This window comes from Atta cephalotes (assembly GCF_000143395.1).
Source record: "Atta cephalotes unplaced genomic scaffold scaffold00032, whole genome shotgun sequence".
Taxonomy (NCBI): domain Eukaryota; kingdom Metazoa; phylum Arthropoda; class Insecta; order Hymenoptera; family Formicidae; genus Atta; species Atta cephalotes.
In genome coordinates, this window is record NW_012130096.1 from 1,962,811 (window position 1) to 1,977,646 (window position 14,836).

The 14,836-nt window shown below is 35.8% G+C and overlaps 1 protein-coding gene across 1 annotated transcript in view; it reads right to left on the minus strand.

Moving 5' to 3' along the window:
• Positions 1-3,482: 3,482 nt before the first annotated feature.
• Positions 3,483-14,836, minus strand: part of LOC105621152 — a 95,550-nt gene continuing 84,196 nt past the window's right edge. Inside the window, exons 21-27 of the mRNA XM_012202621.1 lie at positions 7,023-7,227; positions 5,521-5,779; positions 5,269-5,383; positions 5,048-5,170; positions 4,519-4,673; positions 4,249-4,328; positions 3,483-3,651 (exon numbers count right to left, since the gene is read on the minus strand). Coding sequence (XP_012058011.1) covers positions 3,483-3,651; positions 4,249-4,328; positions 4,519-4,673; positions 5,048-5,170; positions 5,269-5,383; positions 5,521-5,779; positions 7,023-7,227 — 1,106 coding nt within the window. The remainder of the gene's footprint in view (positions 3,652-4,248; positions 4,329-4,518; positions 4,674-5,047; positions 5,171-5,268; positions 5,384-5,520; positions 5,780-7,022; positions 7,228-14,836) is intronic.

The window sequence follows — 14,836 nt, forward strand, 5'->3', positions numbered from 1 at the left end:
TACACTACTACTACTTTCTTTTCTTTACGTTTACTTTAATTTAATTATTACTAAGTAGAATAGACACGCTCGACAAATAAGTTAAAGTAGTATTTATTATATATATATATATATATATATATATATATATACTTCTTTTATCGCCTTTTTAATATATGTAGGTAATGTGCTACTTGAGCTGAAGTAATAATTATTATTGTAGTAGTATTGTAGTAATATTATCAGTTTCCTAACTATTCATTGTTATTTCTTTAACAAGATTAAGAATCTTGCTGCACGTATTTATTCAAGATAAAATTGTTTTCCATATACAAGTTATTAAAAAACATTGTTTTTTTATATCAAAGATCATTCAGCACAATAGCGATATTTTAGAATCAATAAGATTCGTATTGTGTCTATGTTATTTGAAAATTATGGTATTTGTGTGGAATGATTACTACAATGTTACAAAAAGGATTTTGTTGAAGAAATGGATAAGGAACAGTAATATTTATTTTAAATGTTGAAATGTGTTCATTTTTTTGTTCAATTTTAAAGGAAAGTTATTGCGCGAGATAACAGGTTTTTAGTAATGGACTAGGTTTTATTTGCATTTAATATAGTACATAGTAACGTCGTTAGCGCAAGTTCACGAAAACAAGTGAATTCAAATTGTTAACTAATGAAATTTGATTTAACGTCAAGCAAAAATCACGTGTTATCGGTATTGGCGAGCATGTCATCTTGCCAAAACAGTCATACTACTTGTCAATGATTTTCGATTCGTGATTATCATTACAAAAATCAAAATCGTCAAAGTTAAGCTCGAATAAAAAGAAATAAATCTTAAATATCTTAAACATTTAGTCTGATAACTTATTCATCTATATTAATAAAATCTTTTTCGTGTAAGGCGAAAGTTGTATCGCAAAATATTATCAACTTTTTCCAAATATTTTATAACAATTAAAACGAATGTTACATTGCAGCGTCAACGAGTATACCATTCGTTTGGATATTATCGTAAGAATTTTGGGATCGTCAACACTTTCTTCATAAATAAAAAAATGTAACAAGAAGAAAGGCCGAGAGATAGATTCGACGATATCATAAAATCGACGATAATCCTGGCTTTTATTTCGATGACTCGTAATGTTGAACTTTAGACCGTAAATTTTACGATCTAACGGGATATGTACGTGGATATATGCGCATATGTTGCACGTAAGACGAAATGTCTCTGTCGCATTTTCATCGCACATCGAGCGGTATCTTTGTTGGAGAATATATCATGTCTCTTCGATTTGCGATCGAAAGGAAATTTGATCTTGCCATTCGATATAGTAAAATAGATAAAATCTTTCAAAACCACTGTACTTTTGAATGAGAAAGTGCTTTTGCACCAAGCTTCCGCTCAATTGTACACTGAAGACGAGGCAATAAAAAAAAACGATTTTCTTTTTAGCTTCTTTCGAAGATAAAAACGGCACCTATCGCTTTCGAATTTATCGGCGCCTGTATAATGCCCTTGTCACATGATCTCTCTTTCGTTCCTCTATAATTATTATAGTAATAGTATTGTCTGTTTACGTTCGTCTCTTCCTTTAACGCTTAGGCGATCGTGCGATCGTGATAAAGTGACGTTAGAAAAGATCGTGACGACCTGGCTTGGCTATTTTCACATTGCGATTGTATGAATGTATATAACTATCAATCGTATATATATATACACATTTTTCCGTGTACGTCTGACACTAATTATTTGTAGTGTACGTGTATGTTATTTTTATATATTATATATTATCGCGTGGTATACAGTGTAACGATATTTGTATGTATATGTATATATATATATATGTATGTGTATATATATAGATATATCTCTACTCTATATATATATATATATATATGTTGTATATTTATATATAACTCTGGGTACAAATAATGCTTACAAAAATATTAATTTGGGAAGGCAAACTTTCAATTATAAGTTCGTTAGTCTCGAAATACTCACGAATACAACAATAACAGTGGCCGATTTTATCTACAATACCGAAATCATAGGGAAACCTCCATCCGCATCTCTCTAACTCAACACAAGTCTCCGCGTGCTAATTAGCCTCCCATTTCAGAATACGGCCCTAAAATCTCAAATTAATCAGTATTTCTTCAATATCTCAAAATCCTCTCCCTTTCGAGTTATATTCTTCCCACATTTCATTTTTTGCTTCTTTCTTAAGTTAACAGCTGCCAAGAACAGCAGTAACAATAAGTTACTAATTGTTATCGTACACTACTTACAAACTTTACTTACAAACTCACGTATCCTAGCATATTGTTTTGCTAAATTTTTTGGTAAATTCGAAAAAAGCTCTGATATGATCAGCGGTTATCTCCGATATTATATTTTTGAATGTCGTTAACATGCGTTTGACTGCGTAGATATCATATCGTAACAAAAGAATGACTTAAAACAAAAGTATATATCAAGGAAATATATATGTATATATATATATGTGTGTGTGTGTGTGTGTGTGTGTGTGTGTGTGTGTGTGTGCGCGCGCGCATATACACATACACACTGAAATATCAATATCTTAGTTGATAATCTACTAATATACGGACAGTAACTCTGATCACACGAGAGCCTCATTACGCCACGCCGCAAACACTGACAGTTTTAACATTTATCCTAACCGCGTTATCAATTAACATCGTCGTTAGATCCAAAAGAGAAGACTATTGTGATGTTTCTTCACTTCCTGCTGTGGACGCTTAACCCTCTCGCCTCTCGAATTATTGTTTGCTCGGAACGATAAAAATCGTTTGACGTTGCACGAAACTTTTTAATCACATTCGTCGAACTCGGCGAAAGTACTTCCGTGCGACACAATCGCGTGAATTTAATTAGAAATCTCATTCGTTGTATCAGTAACATTTCGCGACAGTTACGTTATGTGAAATTACATATAATGCATAATTCGAGTAAGATTCGGTAATTTTGATGTCATCGAAAATTAAATGAAGAAATTCATTGGCTAGTAACTTTGAAGATATAAATTTTCGTATTAGCAAAATTATTAAAATTTAATTACTAAATCATTAAAAAAAATCGATTGTTAAAATGTCTTAAAATTTTCATGCATTGAAATAAAACTGTAAATGTGCGCCTGCACAATAAAGAAGTAAATAATCATAAAATAAATTGTACTCATAATTATCTGTAAATAATCGCATCGTAAAAGATGCAGGAGTTACAATCATGCGTTATATACATATCCGTTCTTCACTTTTACAATAAAAAAAGAAGAAAATAAAAAAAATATTAGAATTCCCTTCAACAAAAGTCTCTTCTGGCTTAGCGAAAATCTTCGTAATGTCGAAAGAAACGATGGGGTTAAACGTTGAGAAATTTGGTGCTTATTCTAACGCTTAGTGCTTTGGTGAAAGCTATCCTGGGTCCTGATGCGCCGTGTGGCATCCTGGACCGTCGACCTTCCTCACAATCTCTCCACGTAGTTGCCCGGGAAGGTGCCGAAGTAGCCGGTTCTCTGACTGGAACCAACATACCATCCGTCGTCGCACTTCTCCATCACGTACACCGTGTCACCCTCCTTCAACTCCAGCTCGTCGTCGTTCTGCGGTTTGTAGTTGTATAACGCCCGGTATCTGTCGAAATGTAAATACTTATGAGTTCGATATTCGTACTTTTTGCCATAATATAATGATCCACACACGAATGAGAAGATAACCGCTCAAATTTATTAAGATAAAAAAATCATTAACGCATTCTGTGCCGCGTGAATTACTGATGATCGATTGGACTTTCAATTCAGACTATATTTAATATATTTTAGCTATACTCTAAAAAATATCAGTGTAGATTTCAAACCTCTGGTAATAATATCAACACCATCATGATGTGGATTAAAACCCATGGTTAATATTAACATCAACACAGTGAGAATTATATAAATATTTTCTAGAATGTATAAAAAGAAATGCGATCATAAAATATTTTCTAAAATAAATAATTGCTACGTAATTATTGTAATTTATATTTATATACCGCAATTTTAATCACCGGTGACAACTAGTGCTCGGTTTTTGTATTGCTATAAGTATTGTGAGACACATATTATTTAACAAATACATAAATACGATAACGTAGGTTATCGGTGATTCACACGTGGATGACAAATCATATAAAATTAATGTAATGTATAAGTTTTCTTTCAAATGTATATAAAAAGTTGCAAAACTTACGGGATTGGTTCCGAATGTGTGTCGATATGCAGAGTTTCGCTGAGTTGTGACACATGCAACTTGCTCCCTCCCATACGTGGCTAAAAAGTACGAGGAGAAAGAATTGTTACGTATATATTTTTTAAAATGCTTTTGCTTTATTAGAACTGTCTCTTTTAACGAAAATGGCGCCTTTCGGCCGTTATCCAATGGTATAATGAAACATTACGGGAAGAATTCAATCACGCCGCGGAGTAATTATGCCATGACACAAGATCGCATGATAGTTACCAGTGAATTATAATGGGGCTGGGTTGTGTTGATATTGACCGGGATGGACGGCACGTAATGATGGGGTCCCATACTCATTTTCCCTCCGGACGAGCCGTTTGCTAAGAGACTGTGCGCCGCCGGAGACGCAACCGGTTTATTCTGAATCGGTGTCTCTAAAATAAAAGAAGGCAAATTTTGTATAAATTTCGTCAATTTGACGAGCAATGTTTTTATTAACATTTTATTAGGTTTCTTTGTTGCTTTTTAACTTTTATAGAAAAAGCACTGAAACAATGTCATATTTAGAGACAAGGAATGTAATGACATAATACATTACTTTATTAACATCACTTTGTCAAGTTTTTTTGCTGCTTTCTTTTAACTCTTATAAAACGGGAAAGCTATTATAATAGCTACTAAAACAATATCATATTGTGAGACAAAGAATGTAATAAAATAATGAATTATAACAGGAAACAAAAGTTGCAAGATTTTCAAAATAAACCCCCACCATAAAGATTAATCTGACTTCTTCGATTTAAATTACCTGAGCGAAGTCCGGGTTCGATGATAACTTCGACGTAGGAAATCGGGAAGATCCCTTTTCTGTTTCCTATACGTCCTTCGTACCAATTTTCATCGACCCTTCTTGTTAAGACCACCAATTCGCCTGTAAACAGATTGATAAATATTTCGAAAAGTAATTTACGTTTCTTTCGTTGCCTCGAGTCAAGTTTAGAGAAATTCTCCTCGCAACAATAGTCTGACCTTTTGCCAAGGATAACTCGAGATTGGTCTGAGCGATAAAGTTAAACTTGGCCCGTGCCTGTCCCTCGTGAGCCTTCTTTGGTGTCGTTCGCATCGTACCGTCGTACGGTAAGATCTGTACAGAATAAAGTAATAATTTAGTAAAAATATACTTTGTTGCCAGGTATCTAACTTTCACTTCTCGCCTTATAAAATCTATACGCTTTATAAAATCTATATGCCTTATAAAATCTAGATTCAACTGGCGATTACCTCGACATAGTTAGAAGGGAACAGTCCGATCATCGCGTTGTATTCTCCCTCGTACCAATTTTTGTCGACCTGTCGTCGTACGAATATAAGGTCGCCACGCCGGAAAGTCAATTCCCGGGACGACTGGCCGACAAAATTGTAGAGCGCTCTTGCTACCAGACGTGGCTCCGGTGTTTGATCTTGAGATCGACTTCGCTGGCTCAAATCGTCCACAAAATCGTCGTAGCGATTCAAGGGTATGGGCGACTTCTGTGATGGTCTGGAAATTGTTGAAGTGTTGTCGAGAAGATGGAATGGTTTCTCTCAGCCGCGGCAAACCAGGATTGTCTTTCTGTTTGCTCTGAGTAAATGCTAACTCTCCTCGGCATTGTGATGATTATCGAGTGCTTGCGATTGAAATGCGCCTCGGCGGAATGTAAATCTATTCTTTCAACATCCTCTATAGTCTTTTTCATGATAAATCCAGCCAATACGTTTTAGAGTCAAATAGTCGACGATGTTAATTAATTCTACATTACTCCTCATGATTTTTTTCTAATATAATTGCTTAAGTATTTCTGATACCTCGACACTACATCTCAATTATTTTATTTGATGATTTGACAATTAAATAAAGATTGATAATCTTTTGTGAAAAAAAAATTTACTAATTTTTATCTGTAATACATATTTCTTTAAATATTATATACAATATATAAATAAACATTTACTTACAAATTATATTCAAAAAAAAAATTAAATTGAATCAAATTAGTGGTTTTTGAAATAAATGTATGTTAACATTTATAGTAAATAAAACTTTTCAAATAAATATTTATTAAAATTTTTTTTCAATGTATCCTTTAAATAAAGATAAAAAATTGCTTTTAAATTATAAAACAATTAATGCTAAATATAATAATGTGTAAATTTTATTCATTTAACAAATTTATAAAACCAGAATATTTCGGACACTGCAAATAATGAAATGATAAAGATTAAGACAGAATTTTATGAAACATTTTCTTTTCAGTGAACTCGGGACTTTCTATTTCGCTATTGAGAATATCTAGGGCTATTCGAGCATCAATGAAATCTCTCTCGACTTTTTTACCTGTGCATTCGCCTACACTTTCATTGTAGCGCCCGCGTAAAACAACTCACGGTGCATGATGCATTACGCAACAGCGTTGAATAGCAGGAAATGTTTACAAGCCGACGACCGAGTATGACAAGCTGAAGATGAACATGCCTTTCTCCATACATTATTATTAACGTCATCTTCAAAAATATATTCTCGTGTTTGACAGAAAAAACAGAGAAGCACAGAAAAATACGCGAGAAGGATACACGAGTCTTCCAATTAGTACGACGTCGTTAGAGTGAGGATTTTCTTCATCGACGAAGGTAATTCGAGCCTTACTTGAAAAGATTAAGTGATTAAAGCTACGATCCGACGTCATCCTTCGTCTCCCGAAATTAAAAGGAACAAAAGGAAAAAGGAAGACACCCTTTGTACTTACATAAAATTATCGGTGTGTCTGCGGGAGTCGATGTCATGTAACTCCTGAAGATACTTGCGACGGCGCTCCTCCTGGTAGACGCGCCGCATGTTCTCCGCGCTGCGACGTGCGAGCTCCTCCTCACTCAGCGGCTCCTTCGCCTCTGTACGCACCGGCGAGCGATAGTGAATCGTCACCTCACCCTCCACATAACGCCTCGGCGATTCTGCGATCAAGTAAGTCACATTTATCGTCACTGATCGACCCGCAAACGGAACGAACGGGTCGCGTTTGGACCATTAGAATTTTTTCTCGCACAGGATGTTCTAATGTACGTACGATATTCTTTATTTCTTTCTATATATATATATATTTTTGTGCAATTTAATTTCGATTCGATTAAACCCTGATCTGTAGCATGCACAACGAGATGCGACGCGAGAGAGTGTGGTTAATTTCGGTTTAAATTATTCGATTGACGGAAGCGCGTTTTATTGGGGCGCGGTTTAAATTCGCGTGCCATTTCATCGAGTTAATCATTGTCGTCAATCGCTCCAGTGAACCCTGTCGTTATTAAAAATGATGGCGAATGTTTCGATGTCGATCGCAGATTCGTAATTCGCGACAATCTAAAGTATGAAATACGATCCTTATATCGACTTTTTGTTTTCAAACGTGGACGTTATTGTGATTCGAATTAATAACAAAGGACATTATTTTAATTCGAATGAATAAAGAGCATTTTTTAATAAGAATAATAATACAGTAAATCATTTCACCCTTTTTTTAACATTGGCAAACAACAATGGATGTGATAATTCACTGTTACACTGTGTCTTTGCTAGAAAATGTCCAATATCATGTGAATTTTGTCACTCTACACTAAATTAGTGTACATTAAATGCTGCTTTATATGAAATATCTGCAGTAGCATAATGTAATTAACTTTGACAATGAAATAATACCTGCATATTCTGCTAAATAGCGACAATATCATAATTGAGTAATTTAATCGTTAAAATATTACACGCTTTTATCGCAGTGGATGGAACATATTAATGCGAAAAGTAGTATGATTTGTATGTTTTGTCTTGTTGATGATGACTATAAAGTTTAACAAAAATATTTTTCTGTCACGTTATGTCTTCTTTGAACCATTAAAAAATATTTTTATAAATGCTGATTTCTATTCTTGAATCAGTACAAAAGTTCTGACTCGATTTATCATTCAAAATTCAAGCAACTGCAACTTCATTAAAAATAAATAAAATTTAAATTTAAAAAAAGGGATTTAAAGCTTAAAATCTATATTTTCGAAAAGTCATTATGTTTCTTTAATTTCTGTGATTTGATAATTTTCACATATAGAAAACTATGAGGTGGACAAAATAAGAAATGTTCTTCTCATTTTGTAGACCTTTAATGCCAAAAAAATTTGCAAAAATTTTCGATTTTCTAACGTGAAAATTTTTTCTGCAAAAATTTTTTTTAATATTCTTGAGATTTTTTTTTATTAGTGAGTTATCGCGAATTAAAAAAGAAACATTTCGATTTTAGTTCATAACTTCATAAAAAATCATCGTATCGCAATTAAAAAGAATAGATTCATAAAATTGAAATTTTGCTCTATTGAATAGTATTATAATTATCAATTTGAGTAAAATATTACGTTCTGAATTTACATAAAAACTTTTTTGAAATCAGCTAGAGCCTTTTGCACTGACTGACAATATTATTTGTATATTTTAAATTATCGGGAATCTTATCGTTAGCTTTGCTTCTACACTTAACTTTGCTAATTTCGTATAATAGCTTTTAGCTTTTAGTATGTGCTAACGTAATGTAATGTAATGCAAATGAATGAACTGAATTCGCTATTAGATTATGACATGAGATTATCACATTCGCAAGAGACATGATTTTAGAGTTTCGGCGTTTTTAACGTTTGATGATGTTCAAGTTCCGATAGTTATTACAGCATGCGAAAATATCATATCCAGTCAGACAATATCATGAAGGAAGAATTGAATCACATAAAAGACGACGGTTTAACTCACATCGAGACCACCGCTTGTTTATCTCATTCTGCTACAACATATGGCTTCTTCGCAGAGAGAAACGACTTAAGAGGCGGTCGTCGACTGGCACGAGGCAAAAATTTAGATACGGTGTCTGAGTTCATGTAATGCTCGATTACATTTGATTACGTGCACGTGATACAACATAACTAAATATAAAACATAGTGCAGTGAATCTATTACATAGTGTCTAGTATTACACCGATATTTGCAAAATTATAATGACAGTTATAACGACCCGGAACATGAATCATCCCTTCCGCTAAATATCCCTGCAAGTAGCTTTTAACACATTTATAGGCGATTATTATTTATTTATGCAAAAGCACGTAGGAATTAATGACCGCATATCGATTCGCGTGACGCATTTCTATCTTTATCTCCGTTCCTTTTCTCCTCTTTTATCTCTTAAGAGTATTTAAAAACTAGGAAGCTCCGTATTTCAGATGCGAACAAAAGCGTTTTGCACGCACCTGCTTTCGTGCACGCGCTGCGCGGGATAATGACGACAGTTTATCGCGATGCAACAGCACGCGCGTGCATGCCTGCAGGCACGATGCGTATTCGCGTGTGTCGGGCTGCAACGAGACCGTGCGACTGATAAAGTGGAATACAGCTTGCAACCGATCAATTTCTAATAAAGCGCAGTCGCGATGACACAGGTCGACGTAAGCATCGCGAAAGTTCGAACCAGCAACAAAGTCTTTTAGTATTATTGAACCATATTGAAATGGATTGCGATAGAAATTATTCTGTTTTTCCTTGGTTCTAGAAAACACAATACTACACTGAAAAAAAGAGCGTGGCAATAGCTGTCAAATGTGAAACAACTTGCAATCGAATGTCCGATTAATCCAATAAAAAATAATTTTAGATTTCATTTTTAATAGATTTTTTATTAATAAGAGAAAGAGAGTAAATTTTTTTATTCAAATAAGAAAAGTGCCAATTATGATCAAAGTTAGATGTTGGAATAATAAATCTATATCTTATTATTAATATTCTTATAAAGATGTTTATTAGCGTCAAAAAAATTATTACATTGCTTGCCAATTTAATAAATAATATTATTACTCTGATTTTACTCATAAATGCGAGACCATAAATTTCGAGACCGAAAAAGATTTCGGCGCGCAGTTTACAGAATCAGATATGTATATAACATAGAAATATTTAAGCATTGAAATTCGCTTTAATCAAATATAGGAATTCTCATATTTAATTAGAATAATTTTACTATTCTATATATTCTATATAAATATTTAGTAATTATTATTAGTAAACGATTGGTTATAATTATTACTACGTCTGATAATACTTGATAATTAAATATTTAGAAAAGTAAAATTATCTATGGTTAAATTAATCGAATTTGATTGAAAATATTTGATTGAAATTATTTCACTCAATATTTGACTATTATCCGATTCTTTTCAATGCAGAACTCTAAAGAATAATTAAATAATTTCGAGCGGAATCCATTCCAAATAGTTCCATAATACTCAGGTTCCAATCGCAAGGAATTTATTTTTCATCCCGAACAGCTGAAAATGCGAATCATCGCGATGTACGGTAACAGAAAAATGTCATGAAATAAAAAAATGAAACAAACATATGGAATAAAAATAATTTTTTAAAAATCTTTTCTATCGGATCAGATTTCAAATCACAAACTTTTTGTCCTTCTTCAGTGAAATCTCGCTGGATTCTCCCGCGATTCTGCAGAACTACTTTGTTTCGTGCTATCGTTATTCGTGTAACCCGATTTGTTAGCGTGTAACGCTAACTCATCACAAATGCCGAAACGAGAAACTGAATTTCAGTCTCTCTCTCTCAGAACGTCGCAACACCTTTCACCGCTTTCATTGAACGAGATTCTCACGCAATCGATTCTTTCTCTACCTCTCTGTTTCTCGCGCTTATCCTGTGCCAAGACTATTTTGTTACGGTATCTTATTATTCTTTTTATCTGATCCTCTCCTTATATAATTTAATTTCGATTTACCGTTCTCGACGCGTTTCTAGAGTTTTTTGTGGATTATATGATAAGTAAACTTTTTACCTTATGACTTGATATTTATGTCGTGTCAATTATCTTTAATCACTGGTAACATGAAATTTTAATTCTTTCTTCAGCAATTTTCGAGAAACAGAATAAATTTTTTATTCAAATAAGAAAAGTGCCAATTATGATCAAAGTTAGATGTTGGAATAATAAATCGATATGTATTTTTAAATAAATTTATCTCAGAAATACGCCGATTATTTTCGGACTTGCAGCACAATCTAACTGAAACAATATATAAAAAATTTTTTATTGTTCCGGATTATATAAAAATCTAAAAGAATTCTAGTATAGTTGTCAAAGCTTCAACGAATTTTTACCATCACAACAATTGAATGTATTGTATTTTATTTATTTTTTATAGATAAATTAAATTTACCTACTAAAATTCACAAACAAAATATCGATGTTTGTAGATTCCAGCGGATTGCTGGCGAAGGCATTCAAACTTTTTTTATTCTATTACGATATTTTATATAACACAAATTACTTTAATATATCGAAGTTAATATAATATACGTGCTTTAATATATCTGATACAGATATGTTGCAAAATATTTCTTAATATCGACTTGAATCTGAACTCGTAATTTGAGCTTATTAAGTTTTCTAAGTTAAAACAACGTTCTGAAAAGGATATGCTGCTCTACCTAATTGGTACCATGTTTCTCTATTTTTTCTCTCTTCTTCTCAATAATCGCGCCAACGACACCAGCAACAGCTAGGTATGTCGAGGCGATTCTAACGGGGCGCGCGGCTATTTACGCGCGGCAGGAAGAGCATTATTTCAGGAAAATTATGCGCATGTTTACTAACTGTACGGAATCGGTCCGTAGACCGTAGACGGAAGCGCGCTTCCGGCGGCGTGAAGTCCGCCAATCGGACTCGTCTGATCGAACAAAGGGCTGCTGGTGATTCGGTCACGGTGGCAGGCACCAGGGTCAATCGGAAGTATTTCGATCAAGGCGGGATCTGCTCCCTGTAGATCGTTCGTAGAACTCTTGCAATTGTTGACAAGTTGAGGTGCCTGCAGTTCAGTCAACGATAGATCGTCGCAGGATTTGTGCCGAGGTTTGGATAATTGCCGTCTTCTGACAGAGTCTCTTCCATATGGAGGATCGTTCCTCTCATCCACGATCTTTGACAGGGTGTTATCTCTGACGATGTCGTTAACGAGTTGTTCGTTCTCGGCGACGGTCAGCAGATCTTTCACGTAATCTTCATGACGGTGCAAAATCGCCACGTCGACGCTATAATCATTCAGACGCTTCCTCTCGTTCGCTTCCATGAGTTCGCATTGCTCGTTCACCATGCTCAGGTCCAAGGGAGGAGGAATTCTCGCCGCCTTGACCTTGTGCCGTGGGATCAAACAGTTGGACGAGACCAATACGTCCATCGCCGATTTGGATGTCGACGGTTTGGATTCTTCACGGTTGATCGAGCGTGTCCGATCTACAATCTTCTCGCATTGTTCCGATCGTTGTTCTCGGGATTGCTTAAACTCGACGCGACTCGATCTTACAACACGAGGATCGAGCTCGTGATTATCCGATCCGAGTAATTCGAGTCCCTCGGGAACGTTGACTGTACGGGCGACGTAGAGCGGAGTGTCGAGGTTCCGCTTCAGAATCGTCAGATTCGGCAGAGACCTGTAAAGATCTAAATCCCAGCAAGTCCTATCCTCGCTTTTTGACGACACGCTCGTCTTGTCGATGTTTTCCGAAACGGAATCTGATCGTTCGCAATAATCACGGATCATCCGAGAGAGAAGCTCGTTTTGAGAAAATTGATCTCCCTCGAGTTTGTTCTTCCACGCCGGTTGGTTTTTTACCTCATCCATGTTGCGCTGTCCGCTCCCATCCGGTAAATCCCAGTTTTCTTTTCGAGTCTTAGAATCGATCTTCGCGGTTGAGCCGAAGATGTACTCCGGAAGATTCCTCTCTCGATACCATACATCGGGATTAATCTCGTTCTTCTTGATGCGGCACTGACACGATTTATCCTGCATTTTCCTCTCACTCGTCGCGTCTCGAAATCGAGCTTCCTCGACGAGCGGTGATCCCTCGCTCCGTTTATTACTCGCCTCATCGAGTTTAACGGACATTACGTTCCTTACGTCGGCTCGTTTTATCTCGCTTCCGGGTAGAATGTTGACGAGCACTCTGCCGTCTCTCCGAGCGCGACCGTTCCTGCGATTGACGACTCGAGACAAGTTCCTCTTGGCGAACTCGGTTAACGTGTCCATCTCTTCCTCCTCTTCCTCGGAAGTGCGCATCGTCTGCGCTCGGGACTTCCGGTCATTTATACTGCTCACGGATGATTGATTGCTTTGACTAGTGAGCGTCTCGGTGCTACCGAACCCGGTACAACGCCTTGACGTTTCCTGGCTGTTTTTTCCGACATTCCCGGTGAGACCGTTACAATTCTGTCGCGCGTTCCCCGGCATGTCAGCGAAGAACTGTCGCCGGAGATACCGATTATGTTCAAAGATTTCATGTAGCCGCTCCCTGCTGTCGCTGAAGTGCTCCTTCTCGAGCCCCTCGGGAGATCGCGTGGATGATGCGCGCGTGGCAGGACTTCCAGAAGAGTGTAGTGTCTCTTGCAGGCAACTTCGATCCCTCGGGATTGTCTCGTGCGAAACGGGCTCAAGACATTTTCCCGGACCACTGCAATAATAGTCCTTGTAATCCTTGTAAAAATACTCCCTCTCAAAGTCCGTCCGTGGCTTCCAGCTCCATCGGCAGTTCTCGGATTCCAGACAGTAACTTCGTAAAGGCGTGTCGCAATCATCCTCGAAATGTACCGTGCACGCCCGTTGCATTTCCGGCATAGAAACCCGTTGATAGGTGTGTCTCTCGATTCGAGTTTCTTGTTTGTCGCGTCGGATCACCGGTTTAGCCGGATGACGAAGTTTGACCAGGTTGTCGATGTCATTCGCCAGGCTGGTCCACTGTATACTGTGCTCTAGGTCAGTGACGCGTGGCAATATCGTCCGAGTTTCCATTTCGTTCACTGTGTTTCTCATCGTGAGAACGATGAATATCAAGCGAATATCAAGTCAAACAGATTCGCGAATACTCTAAGGAGAAATTAAAGCACTCGGTATCCGCGCGATACGCTTACCAGATTCTGCATCTTTTCCCAATTTCTCGTGTTTTTCTTAATTTTATGAGAACAATTTCTGATTAAACTAACAAAAGAGCCAAACAAGAATGGTATTTTGGCGAGACCAAACAAAATTTCCAATTATAAACAGAATTTCTGTCTCTCTAAATACTTTGAACTGAAATTTGAAGAAGAAGGCAAAATTTTCACCTTTTAGAGCAGGGTTGGTTTTAAATCTGTTTTGAACAGTTAAGCTTAATTGTTGTTTTTAATATGTTTTAAACATGTTTTTTTATAGTACTGTTTCAAGCGTATTTAAAACATTGAAAACATATTTAAAAGAAAAAACATGTTTTATTTAAAAAAAAAATATTAGTCTTTGCCAACCCTGTTTTAAAGTGAAATTTACACAAAAGAATTTAGAGTTTGTTCTAATTAAAATCTTGAAAAAGAGTGGCAGAATTTTCACATCTTTGGAATAAGATTTCACATTATTTTTGGAATGAGATTTTTGAAGTGAAATTCTCACTTCAAAGAGTTTATAGAGTTTGTCCTCACTAAAATACCAATCTTGTTTTAGTCCTTTT